Source organism: Neodiprion fabricii, chromosome 3, assembly GCF_021155785.1.
Source record: "Neodiprion fabricii isolate iyNeoFabr1 chromosome 3, iyNeoFabr1.1, whole genome shotgun sequence".
Classification (NCBI taxonomy): Eukaryota; Metazoa; Arthropoda; class Insecta; order Hymenoptera; family Diprionidae; genus Neodiprion; species Neodiprion fabricii.
In genome coordinates this window covers 31450072-31468940 of record NC_060241.1, presented here as the reverse complement: position 1 = coordinate 31468940, position 18869 = coordinate 31450072, and the positions used below count along the sequence as shown (strand labels likewise).

General features: G+C 39.9%; 3 protein-coding genes across 18 annotated transcripts in view; 1 reads left to right on the top strand and 2 right to left on the bottom strand.

Annotated features, from left to right (window-relative positions):
• LOC124178495 overlaps positions 1 to 18869 on the top strand; it is a 96427-nt gene that overhangs the window by 15607 nt on the left and 61951 nt on the right. The gene's annotated exons all lie outside the window — the stretch shown is intronic.
• LOC124178508 (structure-specific endonuclease subunit slx1) lies at positions 3196 to 5946 on the bottom strand. The gene is made up of 3 exons (XM_046561921.1): positions 5646 to 5946; positions 4923 to 4974; positions 3196 to 4833 (listed from the first exon to the last, which is right to left on the bottom strand). The coding sequence occupies exons 1-3, from the start codon at positions 5822 to 5824 to the stop codon at positions 4240 to 4242; spliced, it is 825 nt and encodes a 274-aa protein (XP_046417877.1). The 5' UTR covers positions 5825 to 5946; the 3' UTR covers positions 3196 to 4239.
• On the bottom strand, positions 8178 to 18866 carry LOC124178503 (fructose-bisphosphate aldolase-like). Of its 6 annotated transcripts, XR_006869827.1 has the most exons (7): positions 13356 to 13798; positions 13181 to 13253; positions 12166 to 12373; positions 10745 to 11188; positions 9895 to 10248; positions 8926 to 9072; positions 8178 to 8457 (listed from the first exon to the last, which is right to left on the bottom strand). XR_006869827.1 is itself a non-coding variant. In XM_046561914.1 (5 exons), the coding sequence occupies exons 2-5, from the start codon at positions 12370 to 12372 to the stop codon at positions 8365 to 8367; spliced, it is 1098 nt and encodes a 365-aa protein (XP_046417870.1). In that variant the 5' UTR covers position 12373; positions 18712 to 18866; the 3' UTR covers positions 8178 to 8364. The 6 variants fall into 6 exon arrangements, 1 of the variants encoding a protein (XP_046417870.1); XR_006869825.1 differs by lacking the exons at positions 13181 to 13253; positions 13356 to 13798 and adding an exon at positions 18712 to 18866 and having other exon boundaries at positions 8922 to 9072; XR_006869823.1 differs by lacking the exons at positions 13181 to 13253; positions 13356 to 13798 and adding an exon at positions 18712 to 18866.

Below are 18869 nucleotides of genomic sequence, written 5' to 3'. Positions count from 1 at the left end.
AATCATTCATATTCATAATTAGTGATTTATTATCAAGCGCACAGGTTGACATTGACTGAATAAGAAAAAAAGAATAAACGATATAAAAGATAGCGTAGTATAATAAATACATTCGTCTCTGCATATTAATCATTTAGCTAATTGTATGCGTGAATGTGACGTGTGCAAACGTATATAAAACCATGAACTCTTTTCGCGTACAATTCTATTCCATTCGCTTATATGTACGAACAATGTATTCTTTGCGCTCAAGAATCGCATGCGTTAAAGATATTACGTGTAAATGGGTCGATTGATTAATTTTTGTAAGTACTCAAGTCCGACTTTGCGTGCATGTCTAACGTGGGTATACAATTTAATTTGTTGATTCGGAATGTACCGTTGAAAAAAATATTACATCTCGGTCGTAAAGCTCTTTGAAAAGATCTTTCTTGTGGGCTGACTTTTCTTTATTCCAGCAGCAATAACAACTTTTCCAAAATTTACAAAAATTCACAACTGCGAAGAAAAAAGTCTTTCAAATCTAACGGAGGTAGAACAACAGGGTTCGTACGCACAGGGAAAACCTGGAAAACCGAGAAAACTCAGGGAGTTTCTTACAGCAGGGAAAAGACAGAGTAAAGTCAGGGAATTTCGAAAATGAGACTGGAATTTTAAGTTTCTTGAAGAAATAAACTCGTTCTTATACGTACATTACTTGATATCAAACCTCCTTTCGTTTTTATCTTACTGAAAATCGCTGGCTGTTGTTTGTAAATTAGTAGTCGAACAGTAAATTAATTACTGGGTAATATTGAAGATATTAGTATTAACGTGCAAAAAAATTGTCATTAATCAGCGGCATATTTCTTGGAAGGTTACTGAAAAAAACCCTATTCTCAGGCTGGAGCACCTGGAAAAGTCGGGGAATTTCAGGTTCCAAAAAGCGTAAGAACCCTGAAAAAAATCATTAGAATATCTTGAGACACGATCGGTAGGTTTGCAAATGGCACCCCGAAAGCCCCACGTTGTTGTCACGACGTCGTTCATCACGTGCTTTGGTTCGGCCTGAATGTCTCCTTCGTTCTTTCTTTTTTTTATTAGTGGATCCCGTTAGCGAGCCTCAGCCTTCTCTCGTATACGATCATAGTCAGTCGGTTCATTCTGTACGGAGTGTGCAGCCAATCAGCGTTTTGGTTACTCCTTGCTCAAAGCTTCACACCGCGATATATTCCGTTGACGTTTAAATCTGATCAATTTTCCTCGAGCCTCGGTGGTGCGTGAACGAATAGTCGACTTTCCTCGCTTTCCTCGACCAGAACAACCAGCAATAAAAACTGGCGGAAACTGCAGTTCCTGGTCTCATATATTTCGACTGACAATCAATTCTCATCGATACTCGCTCATTGCGGAGCTTTAGATCAGCAAACATGAAGATCAGATCATCGCTTTTGGTTCTTCTGTTCGTTTTACTAACGGTGAGCACGCATACTAATTGTTATTCATTCATTAATGGTCCGGTCATATTCTGTAGTTGGGGTTGGAAGTCTCAAGGCAAAAGTTTCAACTCGGTTTAATTTCAACAAACTATTTTTCATATTGACTCTGATATTATTTTCTAATAACATTTTCACGACACTTTAATAAGTCAGCCGCTTCAATACTTGTAGACCATTTTTATCCATTGATTGTAGCAAACCAGTTTAATTTGCATGTAGAGTGTGAAATTCAATGAAACCTATACTCGTACCTCAATCTTGGAAAATAAGTCGATTCCAACGTGTTCAGGGTATAAAGGAGATAATTTTGCTCGGCAGTAAAAATACGTATAAATTTGTTCGATTTTGAAAGTCAATTATCTGGTTAGATCGAACTTGGGGAGGGAAAAACGAAGAAGAAGACGAAGCAGCTCGCCCTTCAGACCAGGGAGACAAACGTGGTGAACTTTGTTCGACTTGTGGTGATGCGGTTCGTATTCGGAGTGGCCTCGGCGATGGGAATGGGAGAGAATCTTTCCGGGTTCCTGGGAGGAATATTCGTTCCTCCAGGCGCTGACTATTACGACGATTATGGCGGAGACGACGACTACACGGGGGGACTTTTGTAGAATTTGAAATCAGAGAGAAGCCTGAACACCGAGAGCAAAGTGCAAATAACGGTCACCCACGCTTCGGAGTTTCAAATCCATTGATGTCATTTTATTCAAATAGCCGTGTGCACGTCGACGAGTAAATTAGCGACGTTTTTGACCCGTTTATACCGCATTCTAATTGGATAGATACTTGATCGCTGAATATTGGGTGATCGTTTAGCTGTAATTTATACGTGCCAAATATGCCTTTATGCATAATATGTAAGTGATGCTTGTATTTCCTTTAATTTCGCGAAATTTGTCGCCATTCGGTTTAGACGCGCGGTTTATCAATTGCAGTATATCATATATTTTGGGAAAATATTGCGAAAGGGTCATTTTGAGGGAGAAAAATCCTTAAGCTATAAATCAAAAGTAGCTAAATAATTTGTAAACAGAATGAGACGCGGCATAGTGATTGATATTTTTATACGGTAAGTGGATCACTTTCCTCGCTCACTACAGTCGTTTCCTGACCCACCCGATGAACTTGGCGTACTAATCACCCACTACAAAAATGACGAGGTGCACTATCTGTGTCAAATGTGGTTTGAGATGCGTAATTTCCTCTTGGATGATGCCTGATAATTGGTATGCGCAACTGCGGTACACCTGAATTATTTATACCTCTGCACTCTGGTGTACCTACAATTACAAATATAAAAGAGAACAAGGGTCCTACTTTGAATGTTCAATCCCACGTTGAATGATTAATTACCCTAGTTTTCTCTGTGGGACATTGAAAATGGGTACAGTTACTTACACTTACTCGTTTTATTTGTTCGAAGTGTTAGCATGTTCCGTTTGAGATGATTCGAGGGTCGCGATCGCGGTGTGCTTTACACTTCTGCAAATATGTATAGAAACTTGAGGGGGGGGGGGGGGGGGGGGGGGCAAGGTTCTGTCATTGTAAAGACGACATTCTCGTGTTAGAAAGTATTTCCGAGAACATATATGAAGAACTACAGTTAGAGGGAAAAAAAAACGGTTAACGTTCGGTGAACCAAAAAATTGGTCAATGAAATGTACAAATATTTTGTCATATGTACGTATACATGGATGCCAGGCATAGATGCGTCGGGCGAAATGCCTTTCTCGGGAAAATTCAATTTCAAAATCGATAACACAGGTCGAAATGTGTACAAGCACTGAATTTGTAAATACGACAAGTTAGTTTGGCATTTAGTTTTAAACGCTACTATTTATACGTATCATTTATTTATTTATTCATTTATTTATCTATTTATTTATTCATTTATTCCTATAACTTATTTATATAATTATTTACAATAAACTGCATTCATCAATTTAGCTTGCTTGCATTTAATTTTTTATTTATCATTCACACTTATTCTAGTTAATATTGCGTGAACATTTTTATGATCTGGCTAGAATATTTACAAATTACTGATTATGCGGATTTACTAAATCAAATGTAGAGACTAAGCTTCGTGATAAGTATCTGATTTCAAATTTATAAGGTTTGGCAAAATTTTTTCGATATTTGATACAGAGATCTATTTTCGAAAAATGTTGGCACTTGGAGAGAAATGTCACGTCCGATTTTACTCCACGCTTTCTTGAAAATCACTTTCTTTCATACTTTGGTCTGAATGACTTGCAGAAAAATGCATGAAACCGTCATGAAAGATAATTCAAAATTCAAAAGGTATATTGAAACAATCATTCGCTGATGATGAATTTACCTGAGTGGGACCCCCTCGAAACTTTAAGGTATTAAAGTAAAGTTAGGATTAATCAGTTAGTCGAGAGGATGTTTTATAGTCGATTAAAGATCTGTTCAATGTAAAATCACGAGTTTGTGTATTTTTTCTAAAGATTAATTAAAACTACGGTTCTACCTATATTACAGTATAATATATACAAATTCCTTATGAACATATGTGTGAAATTGTATCAGAATAGAAACAATGAAATTTTTCTCACAAATGCACGGGTATTATTTTGATATTAACAATTCTTCAAAATATCATTAGTCGGCGACTATTCTCTTCGCACGAAAGTCCTTGGCTCGTTGAACGTATCGAAAGTATAAATAATAAGCGAAATATTTAACATGCAAGGAATCAACCGAGGGTGAGAAGATTGTACTTATGTCTAATTAGGGGTCAAAAATCACTGATATCGGAATCGCTTTCGGCGTTTGCCGCCTCGGCCAAATCTTGGTAGCAGCCTTTCATCTTCCTGATCAAATCCCCCCATAGAATATTGATCCGGCAGGCAGGACACGTTCCTTCTACCGGTAAAATCATCCCGTCGTTCCTGAACCTCTTCGCCAGACAAACCAAGTGACTCACCAGCGTGCACGTCGGGTTGACGCAAGTCAGCTTTTCGTTTGGCTCCAACAGGCTCTTGCAGAGCGAACAAAGCAGCCCCCCTGCACTTCCGGAAGCATCAGTGTCCTCAGGGAAAGCATCTTTATTCCTGTTCTTTGTTCCGCCCTCGTCTCGCTGCACCTTCTTCGGGATCACTTTGCCGTACACCAAAGGCATGTGCATCGGGGGGCATCGCTCGGCTGGGAAATCCTTCGCGAAATGGGGCGCCAGCCAACGAACGGTCAGCGGTAGTCGAGACCAAGGTCCGACTCTCAGCATTTCTCCCAGCACCATCAAGTGGTAATCGAAACTATTCTGACCTGACTTTTTACGCGGGACGTGCTTCAATCGTCGACTGATATCCGGATGCTGCCAAGCCCACTCGAACTGCATGAATATCATATTTATTTAAAGGTTTCTTGCGACGTTACAGCGGCAATGTGGACTATTTTCAATGCACGTCGTTGTTTGCTTACCCGGAGAGCTGAAATGTCGTTGGGAAATCCGTGGATAATCATCACCATCGTCCTGAATAAAAATTAGAGGATATTAGATTGTCACCGTTGAAGATTAGAGTTGTATTATACAGAGTTAACAATCTTTTACAAAGCTGCAGAAATATCCTGCGATTTTTATTTGTACTAATACTTATAGTTATTCCAGCAACTCCGTACGAGGTACACGCCGATTTGTGTTGAAAAAGAGGAAAATGTCTGGGAGTTGTAGCAAATGTTTGTTATTTTTATTGAAAATTTCTCGAAATACGGTGTTCAACAATGCATTCTTTGCAACTAATTCTAATTATTCCAACTACATGTTATCAATTCGTAGATGATAACGATAATATTGCAATAAGAATGTGAATCCGCTATATGCTATAACTTCGTATCTACAAATACAATTGTCTGCTTTCTATATTAAAGAAATTGTTCAATTCCAACGTGTTTAAAATGTTGAAGTTTTGAAAATCTGTTAACTCCAATCAAGCACGTTCGTTTTTCTCCGTTGGTAAGATCGAGCGCGTTTCTCGATTCTCCATTTCTTCAGTTGAATCTCAATTGCGTCGCGTTCGCTTTGCCGCTCGCTGTTCAAACCAAGCATAAAAACTTTGCTTGCATCAGTCTACCGCTCTATATCTCTGGAAAAAGTTGCTACGGATGGGAGATGAGTAAAAGCGTTAAAAGTGAGGTTAGGTTTACCATGGTCCCTTATTGCTGGTCCGCCAAGCTCCGCCGAACTGTTTTCCCGCGTTATGCTGTTTGATCCGGCGGTTCGGATCCACGGTGTAACCGATATAGATTCTGCCCTTGTACCTCGGGTTGGTGCAGTAGAGAAGGTAAACGCCGTAGAAATGCTCGACCACGTCCGGATTTTCCATTTCGGGTTTGCCTCGAGCATCGGAGAGCGCCTGGATTGACGAAGTAACTAACGCACGCTGTTAATCGTTGTCAGAACGATCCACTTTGGGCCATGGTTTACACGATTCGATTTATTCGCCCGTCCTTCTTCCATGTATGGATCCAGATTCCCGTTTCTCACGGCAGTTACTGCCATCGTGTTGTACCGTGTGCATGTATGAGTCTGCATTGTATGGAAGGAGAGACTGATTGTGAGATGGAGAGACAGAGAGAGAAGGCTAGGAAGGATGCGGTGTAGTGGGATTCGAACATTTCAAACTGTTGATTCTTTTCTCGGCGAGCCGTAAATACTCAAGACAGAAATCCGACTTCCAGATGAAAAAGAGACTGTGTTGGTATGAAACCGGTTTTTTTGGTTTGCTCCCCTTTATTAGACGCATCAGCTTCGTATAGCCAGTAAGCGCGTGGGGTCTAATGAGACCCCAATTTCTTAATGCAATATTTTCATCTGGAATATAAATGAAAGATGTGTACTAAAAATTGTGTTTGTCTATGCATCTGGCAATGTGGATTTACGGGTTGCACGGTTCAAATTCATTGCTTGTAAATAAATAATATTTCATCTCAGAAGTCGAAAAGCCTGAAAATTTCTCCACTATGGACGATATTCCAACGGAAAAAACAAACTATTTCTTCGCATGAAAATATTTCTTTTTGAGCCTAGTTGCTAACAATAACACGAAGATATAAACAAAGAAAATAATCCATGGCGCAAAGTTTTTTTAATAAATCAATACAGTTTTTAATGACTTTAGCGAAAGCATATTTTTCAAATAACGAAAAAGTATATGTAATGAGAAGAACGAGCTGTATTAATATCTATCAGTTCCCACTTTTAGATCATTATTATGATCTTCAATCAGTATTTTTGGTGAACTAAAAGCTTTCGTTGATACAAGCAAATGCGTGTATCAGAAATAATTGACTGAATATTATTATGTACCATTATATTGCCTGAATGGTTAGTTAGCGTTTTCTGGATTTTTATTTCACGTATTCCGTTAGAATATTACTATTTCTACCGTCATCCGTTATGTTCCATAATTCAATGCAATGTTTTTTCACAATTCGTATTCAGTACTAATTTTTTAACGATTCAGACAAAGAGTAAAAAGTAAAATGTGAATCCCTTTTAATGTGCATATGTATGTACATATCCGTAACACGTAAATAGTCGAATAATTAAGGTCGTGACTGTTGTCGAATGCGAAGGAGCAGAGGAGAGATGAGAAAAAGAAAATTTACCTGTGAAAATGGAGTGTCAGACTATTAGCACTGCGTAAAAATGTTGAATAAATTTTAAGTTCACCGTTCCCTCTGGGAGTTCCCAGAGGCTCCTGACGTCGACGAAATGGGAGGAACCCAAACGAATTACACGTCGTACGGACTAATTAATTATTTATGTTTGGGAGTGTCGCGTGTTACGCGGACATCAATTAACGCGAGTATAATGGGTGTAACGAAAACGTATAAAAATAACGAACATGAACGGTTGCCGCGAGGTGTTATGAAAAGAAAGTATACGGGACAATTTAAACAGCGTTTTTCTGTTGTTTTTTGGTGTTTTTTTTTCAGTTTTTTTAAACCCTCCACAGTGTATTTGGTGACCTAGATTACAATGCCAATATCAGATAACATCGATATATGCGAGATACTTTAAATATTATATATTACTTATAATCAGAATATTTATGTAGTGTGACGTAATAGTTAGATTATAATGTATCATGTAATATAATATAATTCGTCGGCTAACAAACAACATTTATAAGTTTTCAGTATTATTGTTATTATTATTGTTATTATTATTTTTTTTACACGTAGAATACAGTAACAACATTGACAATATATACGTTTTGCTTCAAATTTAAATAACTTAACACATCAATGAATTGCTATTGTATGTAATGCATTAATGGGAATTAATATATTGAGATATATCTCGTTGAAGCGGAGCTATTGAAATACGCTTCATAATTTGTTTCAACGAATCCCTTCAGTTTCTTCATTTATTTAAATAATTCTCATTGATTTTGCTGTTGTTACTGTGTTTTTGTTGTTGGTTTTTTTTTGTCTCTGTTATCACACGAAACTATTACATTCATTAACACATCGTATCGTGTGCATATAATACGTATATATCATTTTATAACTGCGTCAACGGTAGCGTAGAACTTTGGAATAGTTATTGACGTGCGATCAAGCGCTGCGCATGACGACCAGATGACATTCAAGCTTTATAATAATCATACATGACATACATCGCAACTTTTCCTATTCTTTATATTCTCCTTCAACTCCAAGTACATTTACTTGTTTTATTTTTCTCTTGTTATTGTAAACCATCGATGTTTCCGTTTTTTCTTACATTTCGTCGTTTGTTCTCATGCAGATGCTTCTATATTTTTAACGTAATAAATTACTTCCTTTTCCGCGGATGTCGTGGCGATGATTGCGCGAGGTAATATTCATCAACTGTGTTCTTGATAGCGTTTATAAATTAGTACGCATGATTGGCTACGAAAAGACCAGCGTCACCCGCTGCTCCAGTTACTCCACCGGCGTATTTTCCTTGAGCTGCGTCGCTGTTGGCCTGTTTGAAAATTATTTTATTATTAAACTTTGATTCGTGATTGTTGTAATATTTGATATCTATTACAAATTTTTCAATTGCGGCATATAGAAATAATCTTCTACGGAGTAAAGCTATTCACTACAATTACATCAAATCTACATGTATAATGCTGAAAGCGTGTGAAACTGAAACTACAAACCACACATACAGAGTATCCATAAGCATTTCCAACAATTCGAAATATGTTTTAAAAATTTGTGAAATATTTGAAAGAAAACTGGATTTTCCATCGAACTCGAAATATTGTTGAGAAAGTGGAATTTTTTTTTTTTTTTTTAATACCAAACTTGACAGACTTTCGGGTTTAACTTATGTTGCGAACTGTTGAAGATGCAAGAAAGATGAAATTTGTATTCTCCGCGGCAGGGTTTCGCAATCGATCCTGAAATATTGTTCAAATACAATTTAGCATAGCTACTTACTTGCGTGCTTGTGATATACAGTTACGGTGCGGAACGGAAGGACTTGTCGCAAAAATTAGTAGGCGTGTGATTTGACGAAGAGCGAGGAACCTGCAGCTTTACTCGAAATACTGCCCGCAACGTATTTGCCTTGACAAGCTGCGCCGTTCGCCTATATACAGCGTGTCAGTCACACAGAAAAGTAATAAAACCATGCGACATGCTATTAAGTAAATGCTAGTAAAATATAGTCGTCAATCGTATTACTACGATCATTAGTCAGGAGGGTTTCTTTTTTAATATTGAGATAAGCAGAAAAAATCAGTAAATAAAAATTAAAAAAGATGTGAAGAGAAAAAATCACTTGTATACATCGAATTATTTCACACAAGCTTGTTGATTATTTACAAAGCTATTTCTGCTTTCACCGTGTGGGTGATTAAAAAGGCTGCTGGTTATCCAACATACCATGTAAGATACAAATGAACGTACAAATGTTTGATAAATTCATCGTACGAACGTATATTAGTTTCGTTACTTTTTGTCGTTTAATTTATGGGAAAAAATTTTGACGTTCGGAAATTATCGAAAATCGCAAAACTGAGCTGAGATCTTTTTTTTTTTTTGCCAAATATTTGAATTTCGAACGAGTTTGTTTTAATTGAGAGAACGATTTTCAAAACCGTGCAGTGAAAATTTAGTTCAGAAGTACAGCGAACCAACACGTGAAATTGTTCGACAAGTTGCGTATTGCATTTCTCACTAATATACATCATTGTAACGAGTAGAGAGAGAAAGCGTTTTCTGCAAAGCTTCTATAGCATTCAAGCGTATTTACAAAAAATGTTTTCACAGCTTTAAGTAAATTCTATACTACTGTGCTACTGTGATATCAGCAAAGTGAATTTTCTGAGCGGGAAAGTAATTGCGTTTGAATGTACAACGTGGCAGATTAGCAACCTGAATTGAAGCTAGACGCAAAGCAATTCCGTACCTTGGCTCTCTTGATCAGTTCCTGTTGTCCGGCCGCGATCTGTTCCGGTTTGCCGGCCCACGCGCGGAGGACGGAAGCCTGAAGGGCACGTCCGTAGCTGAAGGTCAGAGCCCAGGGTTTCTTTCCGGGGAACTTGTTGATCGCGTCAAGATTAACCGAAGCCTCCTCCTCCGACTGCCCACCGCTCAAGAAGGTGACACCAGTGACTGCTGGTGGCACGGTGCGCTGGAGGGCCGTTACAGTCGCGGCCGCGATTTCCTGGGGCGAAGCTTTCTTCGGGCAGCTTTGACCGGGGGTGACCATGTTCGGTTTCAAAAGTGTTCCCTCGAGGTAAACGTGGTGGTCGGAGAGGGCCTGTTGAACGAAAAAAAGGATAAGGATTTGCCGGGAATTCCGCTTATTGTTAGTTGCTCTTCTACGTATCCAGGTACAGGAGATCTTGCAGCTCAGTGTTTTTGAACTCAGTTTTTGCTACCGTAGGTTCGGAGGATGTGTACTCGATTCGATAAAATCTGATTCAAACTCTGACTGATTGCGAGGCGAACTATTCACGTAGAAGATTGCTAAGGATAGGGTCAAGTAACAGTTTTGACGAGCTGGAAGATTGCTCAAATCGGTAGTTTGTCTCGTATATGCAATAGTGCAAACAGATAGGATCGCCTGTGATGGAAATTCGGAAATCCAACATCGGATAGGGTAAGACCGAGACTCAACAACGATCTATAAAAGACCCCGGCAGATTTTTGTTGCGGTAACAAGATTTCATCGCGGTGTAAAAGGCATCGAGTTTGAAATACCCTTCGAATAGCCCGGCTCGTGTCTCTCTTTTACAACAGCCCATATAACTGACCTTGTATACGGCGGCGAGTACCTCCTCAGTGACCTGTTGGCAACGGGCAAGATCGTGGTCACCGTCGGGAAGGATTTCCGGCTCGACGATGGGAACGATGCGGGCGCTCTGGCAGATGCTGGCGTAGCGTGCGAGGACGTTGGCGTTCTCCAGGATGGCGAGTTTGCTGGGTGTGTCCTTGGTGATCTTGAGGACGCAGCGCCACTTGGCGAAGTCGCATCCGTCCTTTTTGTACTGGATGCAGCGTGCCTGGAGGTCGTCGAGACCCTGGGTGGTGCATTCGTCCTTGGTACCGAACAGGGGAACGACGCCCTTGTCAACCTTGATGCCGGGGATGATGTTGCGCTGACGAAGAAGCTCTACGAACGGGGTACCGTCGTCGGCCTTCTGGTAGAGAGTCTCGTGGAAGAGAATCACGCCCGAAACGTGCTGGCTGATCACCTCCTGCGTTAAATTCGATAGAATCAGCCTCTGACCTACTTGCCGCTATATCATTCCGCATGCAGTCGCTAAATTGCCACAGGATACTGCCCAATCGATCGAAGAATTTATTTATGACGTCACGTCGCAAGCTCGAGTCACAGGGCCGAGTGAGCAGACTCGTTTTTGGTAGCTCTATGTAGGTATAATATAGGTATATACACGTTACGAGGAGTATTATAGAGGCGCATATTTTTAATTCGATTTGTGTACTTTCCTAACATGATTGTATCGATCCAAAGGAGATTCATGGTGAACACGAGAGAGTTGGCGGTGTGCACTCTTGCGAAAATTCAGTCGAGTCGGTAATAATCGTGAAAAGAAAATTGCGGCTTATATTGGGGTTCAAAGGCGCACGACTACGAGCTCATATTTCAAAAAAGATGAATAAAAATGAATAATCCAATCTACTTTATCGCAGACTAAATTGCTGCCTTGCGTCCGTTCCAAGTGGAGTCAGCATTCCGTCACTGTGACCGATTGTCTGGAGTAGTAATAATAATAATAATACAACCATGTAAGATTCTTTCGTAAAGGTCAATTCGACCGACGTCTCGTGCAATGGATATACAACTGTATAAAATGACTTTACGCGAATCATTAAATCCGAACATAGGTACTTCGAAATTAAAGACTCGTTCGATTTCCGGTTTATTATGTATTACGCTAGTCAGCGCGACGTGCTGATATTGTACCGTCCTAAATACGTCAAGTCCGTAAGAAATCACAATCATCGTCCTCAAATTCGCAAGTTCTCGTCAACTTGGCTTTAAATCAGACAATAAGGGCGGATTGTTTATTGCAAATCGAGTAAATTATTTGAGAATTGAGTATTAATCGCTGCAGTATTCATTTTGCAATACCACTTTTCCTTACATCGATAATACGCAATTAAATTGATTTTTTACACCTGTGTTTAAATTCTGATTTTTGGCACGTACCTTATCGGTCGTGAAAAGCAGCTGACGGTAAGCCTTGCGATTTGCTTCGTTGTTTTCAACGTTGATGTCCTGAAGACGCTTGCCGATGGTGGCGGTCGACTCATCCGCGGCCAAGATACCCTTGCCGATTGAAACAATTTTCTCGGCGATCCCCTTGAGCTCCTGCTTGAGCTCGGGCTCAGCGCTGGCGTATTTTTCAGCAACCATTCTGTAATTTGAAGAAAGGCAGCAGGTTACATATGCACGAATTACAATAAGGTGTAGAAATTATCTGTCACTTTTCACAAATTACATTTATGTATAAAGAAATTTTATTTATTTCCTGTCAAAACTCGTCTCTGTTGTTTTGTGTACACAAATACACCAACTGCAGATCGATATCAAAGACACGCAATTCATACGTGTACGCATCGTCGTTGTTGAAATAAAAAAAGAGGATTGATAAGCTCGAAGGGATTTTACAGTTTGATAGTACTTAGACGTGTGATGGATTTGAAATCAAAGGATTTTTCGCATTTGCCGATTGGCAATGTTCTGGATATGTTGATATACTGCACAATTTTTAGTATAAAACAAATCGGACGAACGTTCAATCACCGTCGTAAAAACGGTTCAATTAAATCGTATATCGAAGCCGATGCAGCGACGATTGCTTTCGCGGTTGACGCGTAATTGTCGCCAAATGAGAATACAATGCACGTGTATTCACTCGGGTTTTCCATTTGTTGGGTGAATTAGCACTGCATCCGATGGCCGGAAAGTCAATTCTATGGTAGCGCACGGGGGTTTGAGTGAAAAAATGAAGCTACGATAAAATGGAATTGAGGATATGTCTTTAAATAAGAAATCAAATTTTGAAAATCTGTTGGTTCTTTGTTTAGCATTATGCAGATAAATTATGGGATCAGGGTACATGCGAGGATGTTTTAAGAATTAGAATTTTCACTTTCATCGTACTCTATGCAGCAACTGATTTTATGATTATCCTAACGACGAGTTACGGAGACAGACTTACGTGAATTTGATTGGAATTATGTCGATCAGCTGATGAAACTGGATTTCAAAGGGCTTCGGTCGTATCTTCGAAGCTGGTTCGATTATTTCAACGGTTTTTATAACACAGAAACGCGAGCGTGTTACCGACAACGAAGAAGGTGAGAGAAAAAAGACGTGCAATAGAAGGTAATTACCTTTTTCTCGTGTCAAAAACTTTGGAATTCGATGAAAAATTTACAACCGCGTAAACTCCTCGGGAAAAATGATGGTGCAGATGTACACGTATAACAAATACATCACGGTCTCAAGTATATTACGAATATACGTATAATATAATTCATCCCATTTCAAGTTATTATACCAAAGGCGTGATAGCAATTGATGCAACAATTATACGATCAGACACTTGGGAATATTCATTACACACGATAAAACGAATACAACGATACATTTAAATACATCGATAATACATCGTGACGAAATTCGAGGTGACAACAACGGACAATGGCGAGAGGCGCTGCTCGCTGCTTCGAGCAGAACCCGAGGCGCGTTTCGGCTACATTTTTAAGCCTTTTTTCCCTGCTGCTCCAGAAACTGCTCGCTTCCTCGAGGAGCGCACCCTCTGGACTGGTGCAGTGCCGTGGCAACCGGCGTAGATTTTCCAGAGGGGAGGGAGGGTCGCCGCAATGCAGTACGCGCAGACGTCCTACGACCCCCAGGAAAATAACCCGCCGGCCACCCTCGGGGACTCTAACTCAAGTCACGCCTCCCGCTGGTCTAGACCGTGTAAATTCTACTAGACCACAGGTTCCTGGAACAGACGGAATTCCAGGCGATCCCGCGCCCCCCTTAACGCCGTTTTTGCCGTTTCCCCTTTCTCCATAAGCGGGGACGAACCTTCGACCTACGGTTCTTATTTCGGGGATTACTCATGCCGCGCGTGAGGAAAGTTGAAACGATTTTTGGCGATTCGGGGATTATAGATTTCTGGATATTATTGTAGTTATGACTCGAAATTATTTTTCAGAATCAACTTGTTTCAAATATCAACTCGATTTGTCATATCAAACGATTAACGTGAATCATTACCTATCGTACTGATTATTTTAAATTGATTCTAGAGAGGGAATATATATCTACATGTGTGTGAAAATCTAATCACGATAATTGCGTGACATCCTCATCTTCATTCACAAGTCTAGCAATCGATTGACGTTAGTGATTATCAGAGACAAAATTAGACTGGTTTATACATCGATATACTTTGCTTTTCAAGAATACACGGGAATAAATGGTATATTTTTTGAACAAGTGATATCTGGTTGAGGGCGCAGAATGAATTTTAATCGGTATTCAGAGCTCTTTGTTGTATATATTTCATTTGTATACCGGACTATTTAATTAGTGGATCTATATTCAAATATGGATAGGTCAAATTTTTAGGAAAATACGCAAAATAAGTTTTTTAAAAAATATTTTTTTTTTAACGAGTGTTTCAAGTACTATATTAATTGCAAATTGGATAATTTCTGATTGACCAATCAGGAAGGTAGCACCTATGTGGCTGAGACGTGATCAGCGACTCAAGAGAATATGCAATTAACAATTCCCATGTTTCTTTTTGACTACTCGTTTCTATAATTCTATACATCTCGATAATTATATCGGCTTTCCTGGGTTCTCGTATATACGTATATACGTATAATGCAGGGTAAATCTACCCTCCAACTTTGAACAATTCAATCGAAATTTTATAGGTACCGTATAACGTACACTTCCCACGTTGCAGAAACAGCTGCTCGGCTTTACCCTGTGCCCTGCTTTTAGTGTCGCAGTGACTCAAGCTTTTCTTACAATAGTTGAGTTTTGAGCGCAACACGAGTATGCATAGGTATGTATTAGTGCACGGCTCGAGGGATATATTCAGTGCTGTTGCGTCGCAGTGATTGCACAATTCGTAGTCATTACATAGGTATATGCAAGCGTTGCATCTCGAGACGCAATCCTTCGATCTGATCAAAGTCTTCGCGTGATAATTGTACAGATATACTTATTATAAGCCCTAATGCATTGCGATTAACGCATTTGGGAAATTATCTCAGATCGCGCTGATCAACGCAAGTTCTGAAATACCAGAATAAAGCTCTATTTATTACCGCGGTAAGTCTCGATTTATATTCGTGTTTTCAAGAAGTCAACTCTTATCTATCTCACGACTCGTGTTGGTGTATTTTATGTGTAAACGTAAATGGAAAGACGCATTTCGATAACGTTTATAATGCGTATATGTAGAAAGTTTCGTAATAAACCGAGTTCAACTCGTTTGAAAAACAAGGAGCGCGTGTGTCTTCCAACGTCTTTATTAGACCGTCGGAATCTGTTTTCAATGTTACAGAACAGGAGTTAAAAGCTTGAACCATAGTGAGAGGAAACGGGCGACGGTGCCGCGACGGCAACGCGGAATTAATTTAAATTAATAATTTGTTAGCGTAGTACAGGGCTAACTATTCGAACTATACTTGAAGCGTGCTGTATGTATGTAGGAGAATACTGGTCTACATTGTTTACACACACGTTGCACGGAACTTTCGTCGTTACGACTCGCTGGAAGCGAGAGCTTTACAGCTTAATTATCGGAGTAATAACGAGAGCTGGACGAATTTCACGCGAGAGGAAATTTGGCGAACCTGTGATCGAACCCCGAGCCGCGTCGTCTGTCCCGAATAATTTTTAGTACCTTCTTCGCTCCAGTCTCCCGTTTCTAAATTTAGCACCCGAGATTTTTTACGTAGCGACAAAATTCGTCGGACGTATACTATAATATATTCACCGCGTTTCCTTCATACCTATACATATAGCATGGAATAAATTTATTCGGGACACGATACGGAGAACAGGGAATCCGTGTTTGCTACTCCCTGTTTCCAATCGATACACAGCTGCGAACCGAACAGGAGTAGCTAAATTGCTTAGAATCGGTGAAGCTACATTTGAACAAAACGCTGTTACAGGAGATACACGTTTTATCTAATTACCTCTTTCAGACAATTGTATTTACCGATGAACAGTCGGCATTCGAGTGTATCGAGTGTGTTTATACGCCTCCCTAACAACGAATCCCGAATGCCCTAGAAGATAATGATAATGATAATATAGTTCATGGCGTGAGCTAATCGTAAGAACAAATGTAGGTACCTTAGGAAGGAAACTTAATTTTCTGTCAAAACTAATTAAGTATCAGGTATACGCCGTAATTAAGTTTCGTTCCCGCTTTTCACTCTTTGAGAAGCGAATTGATTCGGAAGGCCGGAAGCCCTGGGCAAACTGGATGATCCCCCGCAGTGGCTTTTATAGCCTTGAAAAAAGATCCCCCCGCACGGTTTGAAGCGTGGGAGTTATTTAATTAGTTTTTACCTTGGACCTCCGTATCTGTCTATAATGTTTATCTACGTAAGGACGATTCTGGACGTCCAGGCGAACGGAAAAACCGAGACAAAAAAAAAAAAAGCTTCGCGGTCGTATAACAAAGTGGTGATAAAGCCGGGCTGTTATAAGTATATGTAACGCACCTTAAAAAGCGAGACATTTTTTTTATCAGAAACTTATGCCGTAAATCACAAATACTTTTTATCTGTCTCAGTAGACCGCGCGCATGGATACCTTCAACTATTTATGACCACTAAACTTTTTCCTCCTGTATATTTTCCTCTTACGGTACGATTGCTATGCTTACAAGCATTACATATCATTCGGATTTCCTTTCGAAAGCCCCTGATACGCTGAGGTGTGATAATCGGAGTTGCGTCACGTTTCTCAACATGGCACGGACCCAGAATTTTTGACGGTCAATACGGTGCCGAATTCACACAGTTCTGCGCAGCCGGTGAATGCGCTTGCGTGAACTTTGACCAATGGCATTCAAAGGGTCAAACCGCTCTATCGCTCGGTCATATTCCTGATCTGTTCTCGAAGGATGGTCAACGATTTAGCCACCGCATTTTGATCCGTTTAAAAACGCCCGTAATCAACGGGTGCATTAGTATTCGCTATTTCTTTTGGAATCCAAAGAGGGGACGAACAGGGTGCGATATTTACGAGCACCGTCGGTACAGTAGGGACCGAACTTGTCGTTTGCGACTCGGATAAATTCGGGTCACATCGAGTACCTGCTTCTTGCCGGTGTGTTTCGAACAGACTTTCACACGTCCATACGTGGACTTGCGCCGTTATTATAGCTTTCGTTGGACGTGAGCTTAGCGTGTCAATGACAGATGTCCCAAGGTCATTCTTGTTAAGCATTATTTCTCTAGCTTTGGACTTTGCTAAGGTACTTGATATGGGAGTTGATCTCACTTATCTTGTTCGACATTTATTTGACGCGTGACGGATAATACATGTTACAAAGTTACCAATCGTACGTCGGATTCGAGTAGCGTTGAGTACTAGGTTATGAACGGAAATTTTGAGGTTATGTAGCAAAGAATTTTCACTGTACGCAGCATCGCTTTATGTAATATTGAATAACAAGAATTGGGAAAAAAACAGACGGATGCGATCTGTGATCTTTATCATGATGCAACCGCATCAATTAATAACGTAAAACTCTGATGAATTTTATGGCTTGTGATTACAACAATATATGACGCAAGTATCAAGCGGGGTGTCGAACTGTCAGACTCATTGTTAGCACAATTAGAGAAATTATCTTCAACGTGGCATAATTTTAATACGTACAATAATCATCGTAACATTGGCTTTTTAAAAAAGAGTAAAATAGAAACATGTCAACATGATTAGCATCTATGTAATTTTGCTATCGAAGAAATTTTGTCGATTTTTTTCGCACAACGATTTGCGAACATATCAATAGTTGCATCGGTGACATTGAAACACGAGCGATGGTTTTATTGCAGAATGAATGTAAAATGAATGGATGCATTACAAAGAGCGCAAGTTTTACACGTTAAGATCGATAGACATAGGTATACCATACATTATGTAACTTCTCTGTCACCAAGTTCCTTTAAAAATGATTTTCGTTACCGAGTTGCATAAACGGATTCGGGATGGAAGCTACGACCGAAAATTAAACTTACAATTAATTCAAGTCAAAGATTGAAATGAAAAAACATCCTTCAAGCCTTGGTATGACGAATTTTTGAAAAAATGAACATGCACGTGAAAGCAAATCTCTTAACGATGAAAATTCACTGAAATCTAATGCGATTAGTAATCGCGCGGGTCAATGTAACGCAATGCAATTTCACCGTTCCCATCCCGCCGATTCGTATGACACTTAGAAGTCAGTCAAGGTCGTTGCGCGGCTAGGAAGGTCCCCTGCGAGTTTCACCTCTGACTCTAGCACAATTCGATCGCTTTTTCCTCTACAATTTATCACTATGTCGAACGATCCCATCTTTCACTGCATACACCCGATTTATGCTTACGCAATTTTTTCCCAAAATTATCCTTGCAGCCCTAGCGACTCGACCGGTAATGTCTATCGATCATTTTTGCGTGCAGGAATATCACTGTGTAACACCTACTTACTTGTTTGTGGCTTGGATTCGGATCAAGTGCTGTGAAGGAAGCTGCGGAAAGTAGAGTGACGAACCGCTGTGTGCGTAGAGGGTAACAGTGCGACTGGCCGACAGAAAACTCCGGAGTACACATCGGCGTCGGCGCAGAGAACGTAGCGGCAGTGGCTC

Coding starts and splice junctions, on each gene's coding strand:
- LOC124178508 (XM_046561921.1), bottom strand. CDS start 5,824: ATGGAAAATCCGGACGTGGTCGAGCATTTCTACGGCGTTTACCTTCTC. Junction 4,975..5,645: donor ACCAGCAATAAGGGACCATG/GTAAACCTAACC, acceptor ATTTTTATTCAG/GACGATGGTGATGATTATCC. Junction 4,834..4,922: donor ACGACATTTCAGCTCTCCGG/GTAAGCAAACAA, acceptor ATATTCATGCAG/TTCGAGTGGGCTTGGCAGCA.
- LOC124178503 (XM_046561914.1), bottom strand. CDS start 12,372: ATGGTTGCTGAAAAATACGCCAGCGCTGAGCCCGAGCTCAAGCAGGAG. Junction 11,189..12,165: donor TGCTTTTCACGACCGATAAG/GTACGTGCCAAA, acceptor AATTTAACGCAG/GAGGTGATCAGCCAGCACGT. Junction 10,249..10,744: donor TACTCGCCGCCGTATACAAG/GTCAGTTATATG, acceptor TTCGTTCAACAG/GCCCTCTCCGACCACCACGT.